The sequence below is a fragment of the Eretmochelys imbricata genome, chromosome 15, assembly GCF_965152235.1.
Source record: "Eretmochelys imbricata isolate rEreImb1 chromosome 15, rEreImb1.hap1, whole genome shotgun sequence".
NCBI lineage: Eukaryota > Metazoa > Chordata > Testudines > Cheloniidae > Eretmochelys > Eretmochelys imbricata.
The window spans coordinates 663,096-676,595 of NC_135586.1; the positions used below are offsets into that span (position 1 = coordinate 663,096).

Genomic DNA, 13,500 nt, shown 5'->3' on the forward strand with positions numbered 1-13,500 from the left:
CGTGGCGCTCGTTTGGGAGCGGCTGCTGGCTACGGCGCTGGGCTGAGGCCGACGGGCTGGCGCCAGTTTCCAGCGCCCGGGCTCAGCCCCAGGCCCCCTGGACCCGGAGCCGGGCCGGTCCCGCGGGCGGCGCGGCTCGCAGCTGGGTGCGGCCCCGGGTCGGGGGAGGATCCGGGTCCTGGGCTCCTCCCGGCGGGGCGGCCCGTTTATAGCCGCGCGGAGAGGCGGCCTCCCCCGCGCCCGCTCCGGAGCGGCTCCGCCATGGACCTGCAGATCCTGGAGCACCGCGTGCGGGTGCTGAGCCTCGCCCGCCGCGGCCTCTGGCTCTACACCCACCCGCTCCTCAAGCTGCTGCTCCTGCCCCGCCGCAGCAGGTACCGGGCCGGGGGCTGCGCTGCCCTGCGCTGCGCTGCGCTGCCCTGCGCGGGGGCCGGGGGGCCGCTGGGCTGCAGGGGCGGCCGGGCTGGGGCAGCTGATGGAGAGCCCGTGCCCCAGGCTCGGCTCTCGCTCCCTTCCCAAGCGGCAGCGTCCCTGGGCGTGGGCAGAGGCCTCTGGGCGGCGAGGGGCTGTGAGAGCCCTTGGTCTGTGGCACACGTGGTGGGCTCAGGGAGAGGGGGAGATGCTGGCGTGGAGAGGGGTCGGGGGGTTGGTTAATTTGGGGTGGCAAGCAGGGCGCCCCCAGTGAGTCAGGACATGGGGCGAGATGGAGACCCTCAATCCTCCCTCTGGGTGCCCCGTGCCCTCTTTCTGATTGTGGTGGGAGCTCATGGGAGCGAGCTAATTGCGGGATCCCAGGTGGATGAGCGTTAGCTATATGGGGGCCAGGATTGAGGTGGGCAGGCATCGATAGTGGGTTGGATTGGGGCAGTTTACAGGAGGATGGCTGCCTTGCTTGCAGGGTGAGGTGGGATGCAGTGCCGAGCAGCCTGGATGTGCGGAGTTCCTTGCTTTGGTAGGCTGCTTCTATGATAAGATGAAACTGGGCCAGGGTGAAGGGAGTCCTGGCTTCCTTTAAGATGGAGACTATGAAATTTCAGACATTTTCTTTCTCCCACATTCCCAGGGTAGGCACACATGTTAGAAGTGTGAGTATTAGAAGCTTTTTTTGGTCTCCTAATACAAGGTGCTTTTACAACTATGCACACTCTTGTGCTCGATCGCTCTTTGCACGTTCTTGTTCACAGGCTGGTGCTCTGGAACTTCGCGTAATGAGTACTGATGTAAATAGAGCTTTAACCTGTGCAAAAATGCATAGCCTATTTGGAAGCTGGTAGGTTGTGCGTGCCAGACACACTTACCTGAGACTTTCACACACAATCATGGATAAGTCCGCTTTGTGCTCACTCCAAGTTGGGTCTATTGCTCACTCCTAACACAAGTGAATGTTGGCAGTGGGCAGCTGTTTGCTGCCATGCTTGTTGCTTCTCTGACTTGCATCAAACTTCCTTGTGATTCAGCAGCTGGGGAAATTTCCCTGTCCTGATATGCCTACAAAACCCAGGTCCATCTGTTGCGTATCTGTGAATGAAATTGCCCCAGGCTCAGAGAGCCCTGGCTCCCTTCATGAGAACACTTAACTCTGCTGCTGCTTGTCTTCTCTTCACTGAGAAGTATGCTTCTGAATTCAGGTGTGCTCTTTAAAACCATTCCCTCTCACCCCAAGTCCACCGAAGCATCCCAGCTGCCCTTGGATGTGGTGCTGTCTGTGGGCATTGCTGTATGCCAGAGATCAGTCAAGTCACGTTAGTTACAGCCATGTTTGACCCTGATTCTTGCTAGAACAGTGCTAATGCTTCCAAGTCCTGCTGTAGATAATAATGGGGAGGGGTTTATAAAGACATGCTATAGCCTGGATCTCCCTCCTCAAAGACTGGATGCATCTTTATCAAAGCCAGTAATCTTGCAGTACTAAACCTGATGGGATGGAAGGAAACTGAGATCCTGTCTAAGCGCTGTTGTGAAACACAATGTTTCTAATCCTGTTGGGCTACTGCTGTGTAGTATAGATGGTTCCTTCCAGTTTGCAGCAGGGAAATGGTGGGCAAGGCATACAGGTCCATGGAAAAGTACCTTAATTATCCTCACCTGAGAGGAATTGCTCGGCCTGTGGCAAGTGAACCAGGACTGCAGAATCTTTCAGTGTGCGCATTACATGCAATTATGTGTTGGTAGGTGCAAATTCTTCAGCTTGACAGAGACTCCCGAGGACTACACCCTTATGCTGGATGAAGAAGGCTTTAAAGGTATGGTGTAATCACTCTCTCATGCTAAGGCTGTAATTCATGGAGACACAATGCTTTCCCCCAGCTCTGGCATTTGCATGCTTCCTGTTTCATTGCCATTCAAATGATGTTCAGGCCCATTGTTTCTCTTTGCTGCTTTGAAAACCCTACATAAGAGGGCAACTGCAGGATGCGGGGCAGATTTTTCTGTAGAGCCCCATTGCTGTCGCTGGCTGTGGGCTTAGTGTACGGGTCTGTCAGTATAATGTGTTTGCCTCGGTCCATGTTATGAATGCTCATGTCGATGTGCATTGGGGGCCCGGTAGCTGTCTGTACGTGTTAATACTGGATGACGGCTTGTTAGCGTTTTGCGTGCTAGGTGCGCTTTGGTATTTAAAGAGGAAATGCAAATATCCATCAGCTTTAGTGTAGTGAGCGTGAATGCCCCTCATCACCTGGATATGTGAGGGTGGGGCTTTTCCACATCGGGTGGGGTTCTACTTCTGGAGATGTGGGTCCTGCTCAGCACCTTCCCAGCCTGCGGGGTGCTGCTGATGTCACGTTCCCCATGGGACCTTGCCCGCTGGCCTAGAGAGGCCGGGGACGTGCTGTGAGGTGGTCGTGCCGAGCGTACTTCTGTAGACAAGAAGGTGCGGCAGCTTAATGCTTTACAGAGGGTGCAGTGTACAGCAGGGATGCCGGAACGGGGGGGGGGATAGGCCTGGCCTGTCCACTTTTTGCCATGGGCCCAGCCTCCTGCCCCTCCTCTTCCCCCCCAAGGCCCTGCCCCACAGCCAGGCTGGAAGTTGGTGCCTGGCCTGCGTAAGAGCAGCCCAGGCAGCTGTGGGGAGCCATGGACCCTTCACCTGCCTGCGGTGGGGGTCATGAGAGCAGCCCTTATCTCATGTCCCTGCTCCCTGGGTCCCCCCACGCAGGGCAGATAGAGGGTTCACGGCTCCTGGGTGGCTCTTACCATGGCCTGCCTGTGGTGTTTTGGCCCCCAAGGCCCTGCCCACACCGGAAGTTGGAGCCGGATTGGGGTAAGAGCCATGTAGGCAGCTGTGGGGAGACACAGAACCTCCCCCTGCCCTGGGCGGGGGACCCCTGGGGACAGGGACACTGCCAGGGTCTGCTCCCAGACCCTCCCACCCCAGGCAGGTGGAGGGGCCTGTCCTTCCTGGCCCAGCTCCGGCTTCCGCTTGGCTGGGGGGGCAGGGCCTCACGGGGGTGGGGAGGGCTTTATTGCTCCTCCACTTTTAGGAAGAATCCATCACCCTGGCATACAGCAGAACTCGAGTGAAAATAATCTCTGGTTGCTTGAGTTGTTGCTGCTTGTAGACTTTTGCTAAGACTTACTTACTATTCCAAATTCCTACAGCATAATGAAACAATATAGATAAGGCTGGAAGAGGATGTATTGTTTCTTTAAAACTGTAGCATTAAGCCAGGGAAGCAGTGTTCCCTCTAATTTTTCCTGCCCATGTGCAGAATGAATTTTGTTATGTGCACCAATATGGAGGTGTCGTGTGACACATCACCTCTATATTGGTGCACATAACAAAATTTCATGTGGTGGGAGTGGGGCCAAGGGGTTCGGAGCTTGGGACGGGGGCTCGGCTGGGGCAGAAGATTGGGGTGGGGGGGGTGAGGGCTCCGGTTGGGGGTGCGGGCTCTGGGGTGGGGCTCAGCGGGGCTGGCGGCCAGGACCCCGGGGCCAGCGGCGGGCTGAGCCACTCAGCCCGCTGCCGGTCTGGAGTCCTGGCCCTGTCCACACAGAGCGGGTACCTACCTTCTCCCTGGTTCTAGCCCGTTCTCTTCCTCTCTCTGCACTGAGATGGGGGTGGGAGTGCACAGAGCTGGGGGTGAAGGAGCAGGTTGAGGTGCAGGGTCTGGCCAGGAGCTAGAATGAGGGAGGGGGTCAGGGTTGGGGCAGGAGGTTTGGGTGTGGAGCACTTACCTGGGAAGCTCCCATTTGGTGTGAGGGGTGCAGGTAGGAATGAGGGGGGTGCAGGAGCTCCCATTTGGTGCTCACAGTGGGGGTGAGACTGTGGGGGGTGCTAGTCAGGGCATGGGGTGTGGGGGGGCTGGGTATGTGTGAGGAGGGTGCAGGGGTGAGGGCTGGGGGGTTCAGGGGTCAGGGCAGAGGGCTGGGGGTGTGGGCTGGGATTGTGGGGGTGCTCCCAGCCCCCATGCCCTGAGTGGCTCACGGCGGGGGCTGGAGGGGATATGCCCTGATTCCACCCCCTTCCCCAAGGTCCCAGGAGCAGAGAGCGTGCTGCAGCTCCGCTTTTACCTCTCCCGCTGGTAGCAAAGCTGATCGGCCACAGGGAGGGGGAGAAGGAGGGGCAGGAACCCAGCACGCTGGGGGAAGAGGCGGGGGGAGGGGGAAGCTTGCCTGCCCTGCAAGGAGAGAGGGGTGGGCGGAAAAGAGGGGGCCGGGCAGGATTTTTAGTGGCACGCTGCTGTCTGCCCTGGTCCAGCAGACAGCAGCGTGCCATTAAAAATTGGCTCGCGTGCCGTAGGTTGCCGAGCCCTGGCTTAGAGGGAATTTAGCAGGCAGGAGGTGAGTTCAGAGAGTCTTCAATGAAGCAGAGAGACGACAGATTTAGGGGTAATACCTTCTTCCTTGTACTAACCGTTCTATCTGAAAGTAAATGGTGGTGGTTCTGTACCTTTGATGCCAGACAGGCTGCATAAAATAAATGAACAAGGTGCAGTTTGAAGCTGTATCCATGGAGTCTCTCATTTGGTTTAATCATAGACTCCTAGAAGATCAGGGTTGGAAGAGACCTCAGGAGGTCATCTAGTCCAACCCCCTGCTCGAAGCAGGACCAATTCCCAGTTAAATCATCCCAGCCAGGGCTTTGTCAAGCCTGACTTTAAAAACCTCTAAGGAAGGAGATTCTACCACCTCCCTAGGTAACGCATTCCAGTGTTTCACCACCCTCATAGTGAAAAAGTTTTTCCTAATATCCAATCTAAACCTCCCCCCCTGCAACTTGAGACCATTACTCCTCGTTCTGTCATCTGCTACCATTGAGAACAGTCTAGAGCCATCCTCTTTGGAACCCCCTTTCAGGTAGTTGAAAGCAGCTATCAAATCCCCCCTCAATCTTCTCTTCTGCAGGCTAAACAATCCCAGCTCCCTCAGCCTCTCCTCATAAGTCATGTGTTCTAGACCCCTAATCATTTTTGTTGCCCTTCGCTGGACTCTCTCCAATTTATCCACATCCTTCTTGTAGTGTGGGGCCCAAAACTGGACACAGTACTCCAGATGAGGCCTCACCAATGTCGAATAGAGGGGAACGATCACGTCCCTCGATCTGCTCGCTATGCCCCTACTTATACATCCCAAAATGTCATTGGCCTTCTTGGCAACAAGGGCACACTGCTGACTCATATCCAGCTTCTCGTCCGCTGTCACCCCTAGGTCCTTTTCCGCAGAACTGCTGCCTAGCCATTCGGTCCCTAGTCTGTAGCTGTGCATTGGATTCTTCCGTCCTAAGTGCAGGACCCTGCACTTATCCTTATTGAACCTCATCAGATTTCTTTTGGCCCAATCCTCCAATTTGTCTAGGTCCTTCTGTATCCTATCCCTCCCCTCCAGCGTATCTACCACTCCTCCCAGTTTAGTATCATCCGCAAATTTGCTGAGAGTGCAATCCACACCATCCTCCAGATCATTTATGAAGATATTGAACAAAAACGGCCCCAGGACCGACCCCTGGGGCACTCCACTTGACACCGGCTGCCAACTAGACATGGAGCCATTGATCACTACCCGTTGAGCCCGACAATCTAGCCAGCTTTCTACCCACCTTATAGTGCATTCATCCAGTCCATACTTCCTTAACTTGCTGACAAGAATACTTGGGAGACTATGTCAAAAGCTTTGCTAAAGTCAAGAAACAATACATCCACTGCTTTCCCTTCATCCACAGAACCAGTAATCTCATCATAAAAGGCGATTAGATTAGTCAGGCATGACCTTCCCTTGGTGAATCCATGCTGACTGTTCCTGATCACTTTCCTCTCATGCAAGTGCTTCAGGATTGATTCTTTGAGGACCTGCTCCATGATTTTTCCGGGGACTGAAGTGAGGCTGACTGGCCTGTAGTTCCCAGGATCCTCCTTCTTCCCTTTTTTAAAGATTGGCACTACGTTAGCCTTTTTCCAGTCATCCGGGACTTCCCCCGTTCTCCACGAGTTTTCAAAGATAATGGCCAATGGCTCTGCAATCACAGCCGCCAATTCCTTCAGCACTCTCGGATGCAACTCGTCCGGTCCCATGGACTTTTGCACGTCCAGCTTTTCTAAATAGTCCCTAACCACCTCTATCTCCACAGAGGGCTGGCCATCTCTTCCCCATTTTGTGATGCCCAGTGCAGCGGTCTGGGAGCTGACCTTGTTAGTGAAGACAGAGGCAAAAAAAGCATTGAGTACATTAGCTTTTTCCAAATCCTCTGTCACTAGGTTGCCTCCCTCATTCAGTAAGGCACCCACACTTTCCTTAGCTTTCTTCTTGTTGCCAACATACCTGAAGAAACCCTTCTTGTTACTCTTGACATCTCTTGCTAGCTGCAGCTCCAGGTGCGATTTGGCCCTCCTGATATCATTCCTACATGCCCGAGCAATAGTTTTATACTCTTCCCTGGTCATATGTCCAACCTTCCACTTCTTGTAAGCTTCTTTTTTATGTTTAAGATCCGCTAGGATTTCACCATTAAGCCAAGCTGGTCGCCTGCCATATTTACTATTCTTTCGACTCATCTGAATGGTTTGTCCCTGTAACCTCAACAGGGATTCCTTGAAATACAGCCAGCTCTCCTGGACTCCTTTCCCCTTCAAGTTAGTCCCCCAGGGGATCCTGGCCATCTGTTCCCTCAGGGAGTCGAAGTCTGCTTTCCTGAAGTCCAGGGTCCGTATCCTGCTGCTTACCTTTCTTCCCTTTGTCAGGATCCTGAACTCAACCAACTCATGGTCACTGCCTCCCAGATTCCCATCCACTTTTGCTTCCCCCACTAATTCTACCCGGTTTGTGAGCAGCAGGTCAAGAAAAGCTCTCCCCCTAGTTGGCTCCTCTAGCACTTGCGCCAGGAAATTGTCCCCTACGCTTTCCAAAAACTTCCTGGATTGTCTATGCACCGCTGTATTGCTCTCCCAGCAGATATCAGGAAAATTAAAGTCACCCATGAGAATCAGGGGATGCGATCTAGTAGCTTCCGTGAGCTGCCGGAAGAAAGCCTCATCTACCTCATCCCCCTGGTCCGGTGGTCTATAGCAGACTCCCACCACTACATCACTCTTGTTGGTCACACTTCTAAACTTAATCCAGAGACACTCAGGTTTTTCTGCAGTTTCGTACCGGAGCTCTGAGCAGTCATACTGCTCCCTTACATACAGTGCTACTCCCCCACCTTTTCTGCCCTGCCTGTCCTTCCTGAACAGTTTATAACCATCCATGACAGTACTCTAGTCATGTGAGTTATCCCACCAAGTCTCTGTTATTCCAATCACGTCATAATTCCTTGACATCACCAGGACCTCCAGTTCTCCCTGCTTGTTTCCAAGGCTTTGTGCATTCGTGTATAAGCACTTGAGATAACCTTGAATTAAATCCTCCCAGCCAGGGCTTTGTCAAGCCTGACCTTAAAAACCTCTAAGGATGGAGATTCTACCACCTCCCTAAGTAACCCATCCCAGTGCTTCACCACTCTCCTAGGGAAATAGTTTTTCCTAATATCCAGCCTAGACCTCCCGCACTGCAATCAATTCGCCATTCAGTACAGGGCTGTCCCTACTCTAACCCAGTAGTTTTCAAACTGCAGGTCGCGATCCAGTACTGGGTCACAGCACGTAAGGCACTGGGTCATGGCGCCTCTGGTCAGCGCAACCAACAGGGCTGTTAAGAGTCCTGTCAGCGGTTCTGCCCAGCTAAGGCAGGCTAGTCCTTCCCTGTTCTAACACTGCGCTGCACCCTGGAAACAGCCAGCAACAGGTCCAGCTCCTAGGCCGGGGCGGAGCAGCCAGCAACAGGTCCAGCTCTGCACGCTACCCCTGCCTCAAGCACCGGCTCTGCACTCCCATTGGCCAGTTCCTGGCCATTGGGAGCTCGGGGGGTGGTGCCTGCGGGCAAGAGCCCCTGGGAACCGGACCTGCTGCTGGCCACTTCCGGGGCGTCGCGTGGTCTGTTGTGGCAGGACAGGCAGAAAGCCTGACTTAGCACCCCTGATGACCTGGAGCCACCTGAGGTAACCCCATGCCCCAATCCTCTGCCCCAGCCCTGAGCCCCCCAAAATCTGGAGCCCCACCCGCACCCCAAACCCCTCATCCTTGCCCCACCCCAGAGCCTGCACCCCCTGCCCTGACCCCCTCCCACACCCCAACCCCCTGTCCCAGCCCTGAGCCTCCCCAAACCTGGAGCCCCCTCCTGCATCCCAAGTCCCTCATCCCTGGCCTCACCCTGCAGCCCTCACCCCTGCCATAGGCACCGACTTCCCCTCCTTTCCATGGGTGCTCGACCCCCCACTCTACCCCCAGCCCTGCCCCCACTCCACCCCTTCCATGCAGCCCCGCCCCTGCCCTGCCTCTTCCCACCCCTTTCCCAAAGTCCCCACCCCAACTCTGCCCTGTCCCTGCCCCTATTCCAACTCCTTCCCCAAATCCCTGCTCCGGCCCCACCTCTTCCCTGCCTCCTCCCCCTCCCTCCTGGAGCGTGCTACCAAACAGGTGTTTGGTGGCCACCGGGCTGGAGGCACTGGGAGGTGGGCGGAGGAGCAGGGACGCAGCACGCTCAGGGGAGTGGGAGGAGGAGGTGGGGCAGGGGGTGAGGGAAGCTTGGCTGCCAGTGGGTGCAGAGCACACACTAATTTTTCCCCATGGGTGCTCCAGCCCCAGAGCACCCACAGAGTCAGCGCCTATGACCCCCTGCACCACAACCCTCTGCCCCAGCTCTGAGCCCCTCCCACATCCCAAACCCCTCCTCTCCAGCTCTGTTGGGTAGTAGGCATCAACAATTTTCTTCAGCTGGGTCGCCAAAAAAAAGTTTAAAAACCACTGCTCTAACCTGATGGGGTTGTTCTGCAGCACCGAGCCTTCACTGGCCCTCTGTCTGCGACACATGGGTTCTGTGCCGGTGAAACTAGCTCCAGAAAGAGAAGCTTCCGTTCCTTCTCGGTTAGCATATTATACGAGCAAGCACAAATCCAAATCCCTTTCGTGTACTTTTGTAGGGTTCCCTTGTCTCCCACTCCAAAAAATGGTGGCGGCAGAAGGGAATTCATTCCTATATATGGATTTCTACCTCTCACTCAGTGCTTGTCAGAGGAGGTGGGAAGGGACCGTATCACTGGAATTGTGTGTGCTATATATCTGCACAACTCTTGCCAGGTACGTGCATGATGCAGCCTAAAGCTAACCTAGCCCTTTCCTGCACCTGGTGTGCATGTATGCTTGGAGAACGAGGCCTCTGATTTGTGCTTCCCAATCTGGGTCTGTTTCCGACTTCCTACTCCTGCATCTTCCTGTTGCAGGACAGCACAGGCTGGCAGAGACTAAAATGAATGTCTTACCTTGTTGGATCTGGCCCAGGAGGGTCACTGGCCTGGAAGCTGAACTCAAGTTCCCTGCTTCTTTCAGCTGCAGCATGGCACTAGATTGGGTCTGGTGGATCTATCAGTGGCACTGGTCCTTCTATAGTAGCTGAGGGTCGGGTGGTCACTTAGCTTCTAATCCATTACAAGCTGCCCTGTGTCGCTCAGGCCAATTTGGAATCTGTCCCTTCAGGGCAGGGGGTGGGAAGTAATTCAGTGAAATCATTTTGGGCTGTGAACACAAAGAGCTTCACAGCCAGGTCTCTATTGTGAGTTGTACTGTAACAACCAGTTAGAAGTTAAAAGCTGGTTTTAATGCATTGTTCATTGATACATGTTTATACATAGGACACAATAACCCTGGGGAGGGCAGGAAACGTAGAACAATAGATCTGAGAGCAGCATGCTGGACCCTGCTGAATTGCTCCCTCTTCCTCCTGAGCTGTAACTTCAACAGAGCAAAGCGCCTTGGTGAGGTGATGTAAAGCCAGCACATGCGGACACGGTGAAGAGAGTTGGCAAGAAGCAGAATGCCTGGTGAAGGTCAAACGCTGCACTAGTAGTGTGGAGGCTGCAAAGCTTGAAATCAGCCAGGAAATGTTCAGTTAAAGCTCCCACAGCACTTGGCCCTGTTGACGATTCTGTGAATTTTGTGATCTATTTAACCTAGGCCCTGTCTACAGCAAAGACATTCACACCATTGGAGAACTATGCTGATGTCATCACAGCAGTGGCAGCCCTCAGGGGTCAGATTTCAGAGTAGCAGCCGTGTTAGTCTGTATTCGCAAAAAGAAAAGGAGGACTTGTGGCACCTTAGAGACAAAAATTTGAGCATAAGCTTTCGTGAGCTACAGCTCACTTCATCGGATGCATACTGTGGAAAGTGCATAAGATCTTTATATACACACAAACCATGGAAAAAATGGGTGTTTACCACTACAAAAGGTTTTCTTTCCCCCCACACCCCACTCTCCTGCTGGTAATAGCTTATCTAAAGTGATCACTCTCCTTACAAATGTGTATGATAATCAAGGTGGGCCATTTCCAGCACAAATCCAGGGTTTAACAAGAACGTCTGGGGGGGAGGCGGGGAGGAAAAAACAAGGGGAAATAGGCTTGAATAGAGACTGGGAGTGGCTAAGTCATTATGCAAGGTAACCTAAGTTAATTGTATCCAATTTGCAAATGAATTCCAATTCAACAGTCTCTCGCTGGAGTCTGGTTTTGAAGTTTTTCTGTTGTAATATCGCAACTTTCATGTCTGTAATCGCCTGACCAGAGAGATTGAAGTTTATGAATGTTATTCTTGACATCTGATTTGTGTCCATTGATTCTTTTACGTAGAGACTGTCCAGTTTGACCAATGTACCTGGCAGAGGGGCATTGCTGGCACATGATGGCATAGATCACATTGGTGGATGTGCAGGTGAACGAGCCTCTGATAGTGTGGCTGATGTGATTAGGCCCTGTGATGATGTCCCCTGAATAGATATGTGGGCACAGTTGGCAACAGGCTTCGTTGCAAGGATAGGTTCCTGCGTTAGTGGTTCTGTTGTGTGGTATGTAGTTGCTGGTGAGTATTTGCTTCAGGTTGCGGGGCTGTCTGTAGGCAAGGACTGGCCTGTCTCCCAAGATTTGTGAGAGTGTTGGGTCATCCTTCAGGATAGGCTGTAGATCCTTAATAATGCATTGGAGGGGTTTTAGTTGGGGGCTGAAGGTGACGGCTAGTGGCGTTCTGTTATTTTCTTTGTTAGGCCTGTCCTGTAGTAGGTGACTTCTGGGTACTCTTCTGGCTCTATCAATCTGTTTCTTCACTTCTGCAGGTGGGTATTGTAATTGTAAGAATGCTTGATAGAGACCTTGTAGGTGTTTGTCTCTGTCTGAGGGGTTGGAGCAAATGCGGTTGTATCGAAGAGCTTGGCTGTAGACGATGGATCGTGTGGTGTGGTCAGGGTGAAAGCTGGAGGCATGTAGGTAGGAATAGCGGTCAGTAGGTTTCCGGTATAGGGTGGTGTTTATGTGACCATTGTTTATTAGCACTGTAGTTTCCAGGAAGTGGATCTCTTGTGTGGACTGGACCAGGCTGAGGTTGATGGTGGGAAGGAAATTGTTGAAATCATGGTGGAATTCCTCAAGGGCTTCTTTTCCATGGGTCCAGATGATGAAGATGTCATCAATATAGCGCAAGTAGAGTAGGGGCATTAGGGGACGAGAGCTGAGGAAGCGTTGTTCTAAGTCAGCCATAAAAATGTTGGCATGCTGTGGGGCCATGTGGGTACCCACAGCAGTATACATTGTCCCCTGAAGGTATACATTGTCCCCAAGTGTGAAATAGTTGTGAGTGAGGACAAAGTCACAAAGTTCAGCCACCAGGTTAGCCGTGACGTTGTCGGGGATAGTGTTCCTGACGGCTTGTAGTCCATCTTTGTGTGGAATGTTGGTGTAGAGGGCTTCTACATCCATAGTGGCCAGGATGGAGTTTTCTGGAAGATCACCGATGGATTGAAGTTTCCTCAGGAAGTCAGTGGTGTCTCGAAGGTAGCTGGGAGTGCTGGTAGCGTAGGGCCTGAGGAGGGAGTCTACATAGCCAGACAATCCTGCTGTCAGGGTGCCAATGCCTGAGATGATGGGGCGCCCAGGATTTCCAGGTTTATGGATCAGGGGAGCTCATGTCTTGCAGTTTACACAGGTGACCTGCTGGTGTGAAGTACTGAAGTGACTGTATGACACACACCTGTCACAGGACTGGCATAACTACATCGCTACATAGTAATTCTACTAGTGGGGATTGTCTCAGTGTAGATAAAGCCTGCCCAGTATCACTAAGCTACGTCTTTAAAAGGAGCTGGAATAGCAAATGCCACATAGGTGCAGTGTGGCCAAGTTGCTGTTACAACCCTTTTGTTTAGGTTGTCAGGGCTTGACCCTGGGACCTTCAATACCAAAACACACACCTCTGGCGCTTGAGATAAAGGACAAGCTTGAGATAAAGCCGCTAGAAGTGGATGCCCACACTCTGCTGGGGTGGGTTATGTAACCCGCAGGAGGGAAGTGTCACTAGAGCCCAGTGTGGTAGACCTGGCCTTCGCTAGTAGCCCTACAGACCTATATCAGTATAACTGCATTGCTCAGGGTGTGAAAAATCCACACCCTGAGCAACATGGTTATAGTGAAGGCATAACCCCCCGTGGAGAGAGCACTATGTTGACAGGAGAGTTCTGTTGCCCGAGCCACCCCCTCTCGGGGAGGCGTATCAACTACGCGGACAGGACACAGCACTGTATGTGAAGACCTGTCCAAAGAGTTAATCAGCACCCACAGCCCCGCTCCTTACCCAGGATCAGTAACCAGGATGTCAGCTACCTTGCTTGTTACCTGGCTCAGGAAAGATCGCATCAAAGATCACTCTGCAATCACACCCTCCTACACAGCTAGCCTTAAATACAAGGTAACATTATAGCAGAGAAACTGTGGTGAGCTTTTAAATGCCAGATGTTATTACAAAACAAATGCCAGTAATTCCTGTATGTGATGAAAGAGGCTAACGAGGAAATCATAACTGAAGAACCGACTGTCTGCTTTGCCTGGGGAACACAGCTGGCTTTTAGCTTCTCTCATGCCATGTATCACGATGCATTCACCTGCTTTCTTTCTCTCTGGCACCTTTCAGGATTACCTGGGGTGTC

General features: G+C 53.0%; 1 protein-coding gene across 1 annotated transcript in view; it reads left to right on the forward strand.

The window, feature by feature from the left end:
- Nucleotides 1–261: 261 nt before the first annotated feature.
- Nucleotides 262–13,500, forward strand: part of CASTOR1 (cytosolic arginine sensor for mTORC1 subunit 1) — a 40,439-nt gene continuing 27,200 nt past the window's right edge. The window contains exons 1-2 of the mRNA XM_077835179.1: nucleotides 262–374; nucleotides 2,173–2,243. Of these exons, the coding sequence (XP_077691305.1) occupies nucleotides 262–374; nucleotides 2,173–2,243 (184 nt within the window). The remainder of the gene's footprint in view (nucleotides 375–2,172; nucleotides 2,244–13,500) is intronic.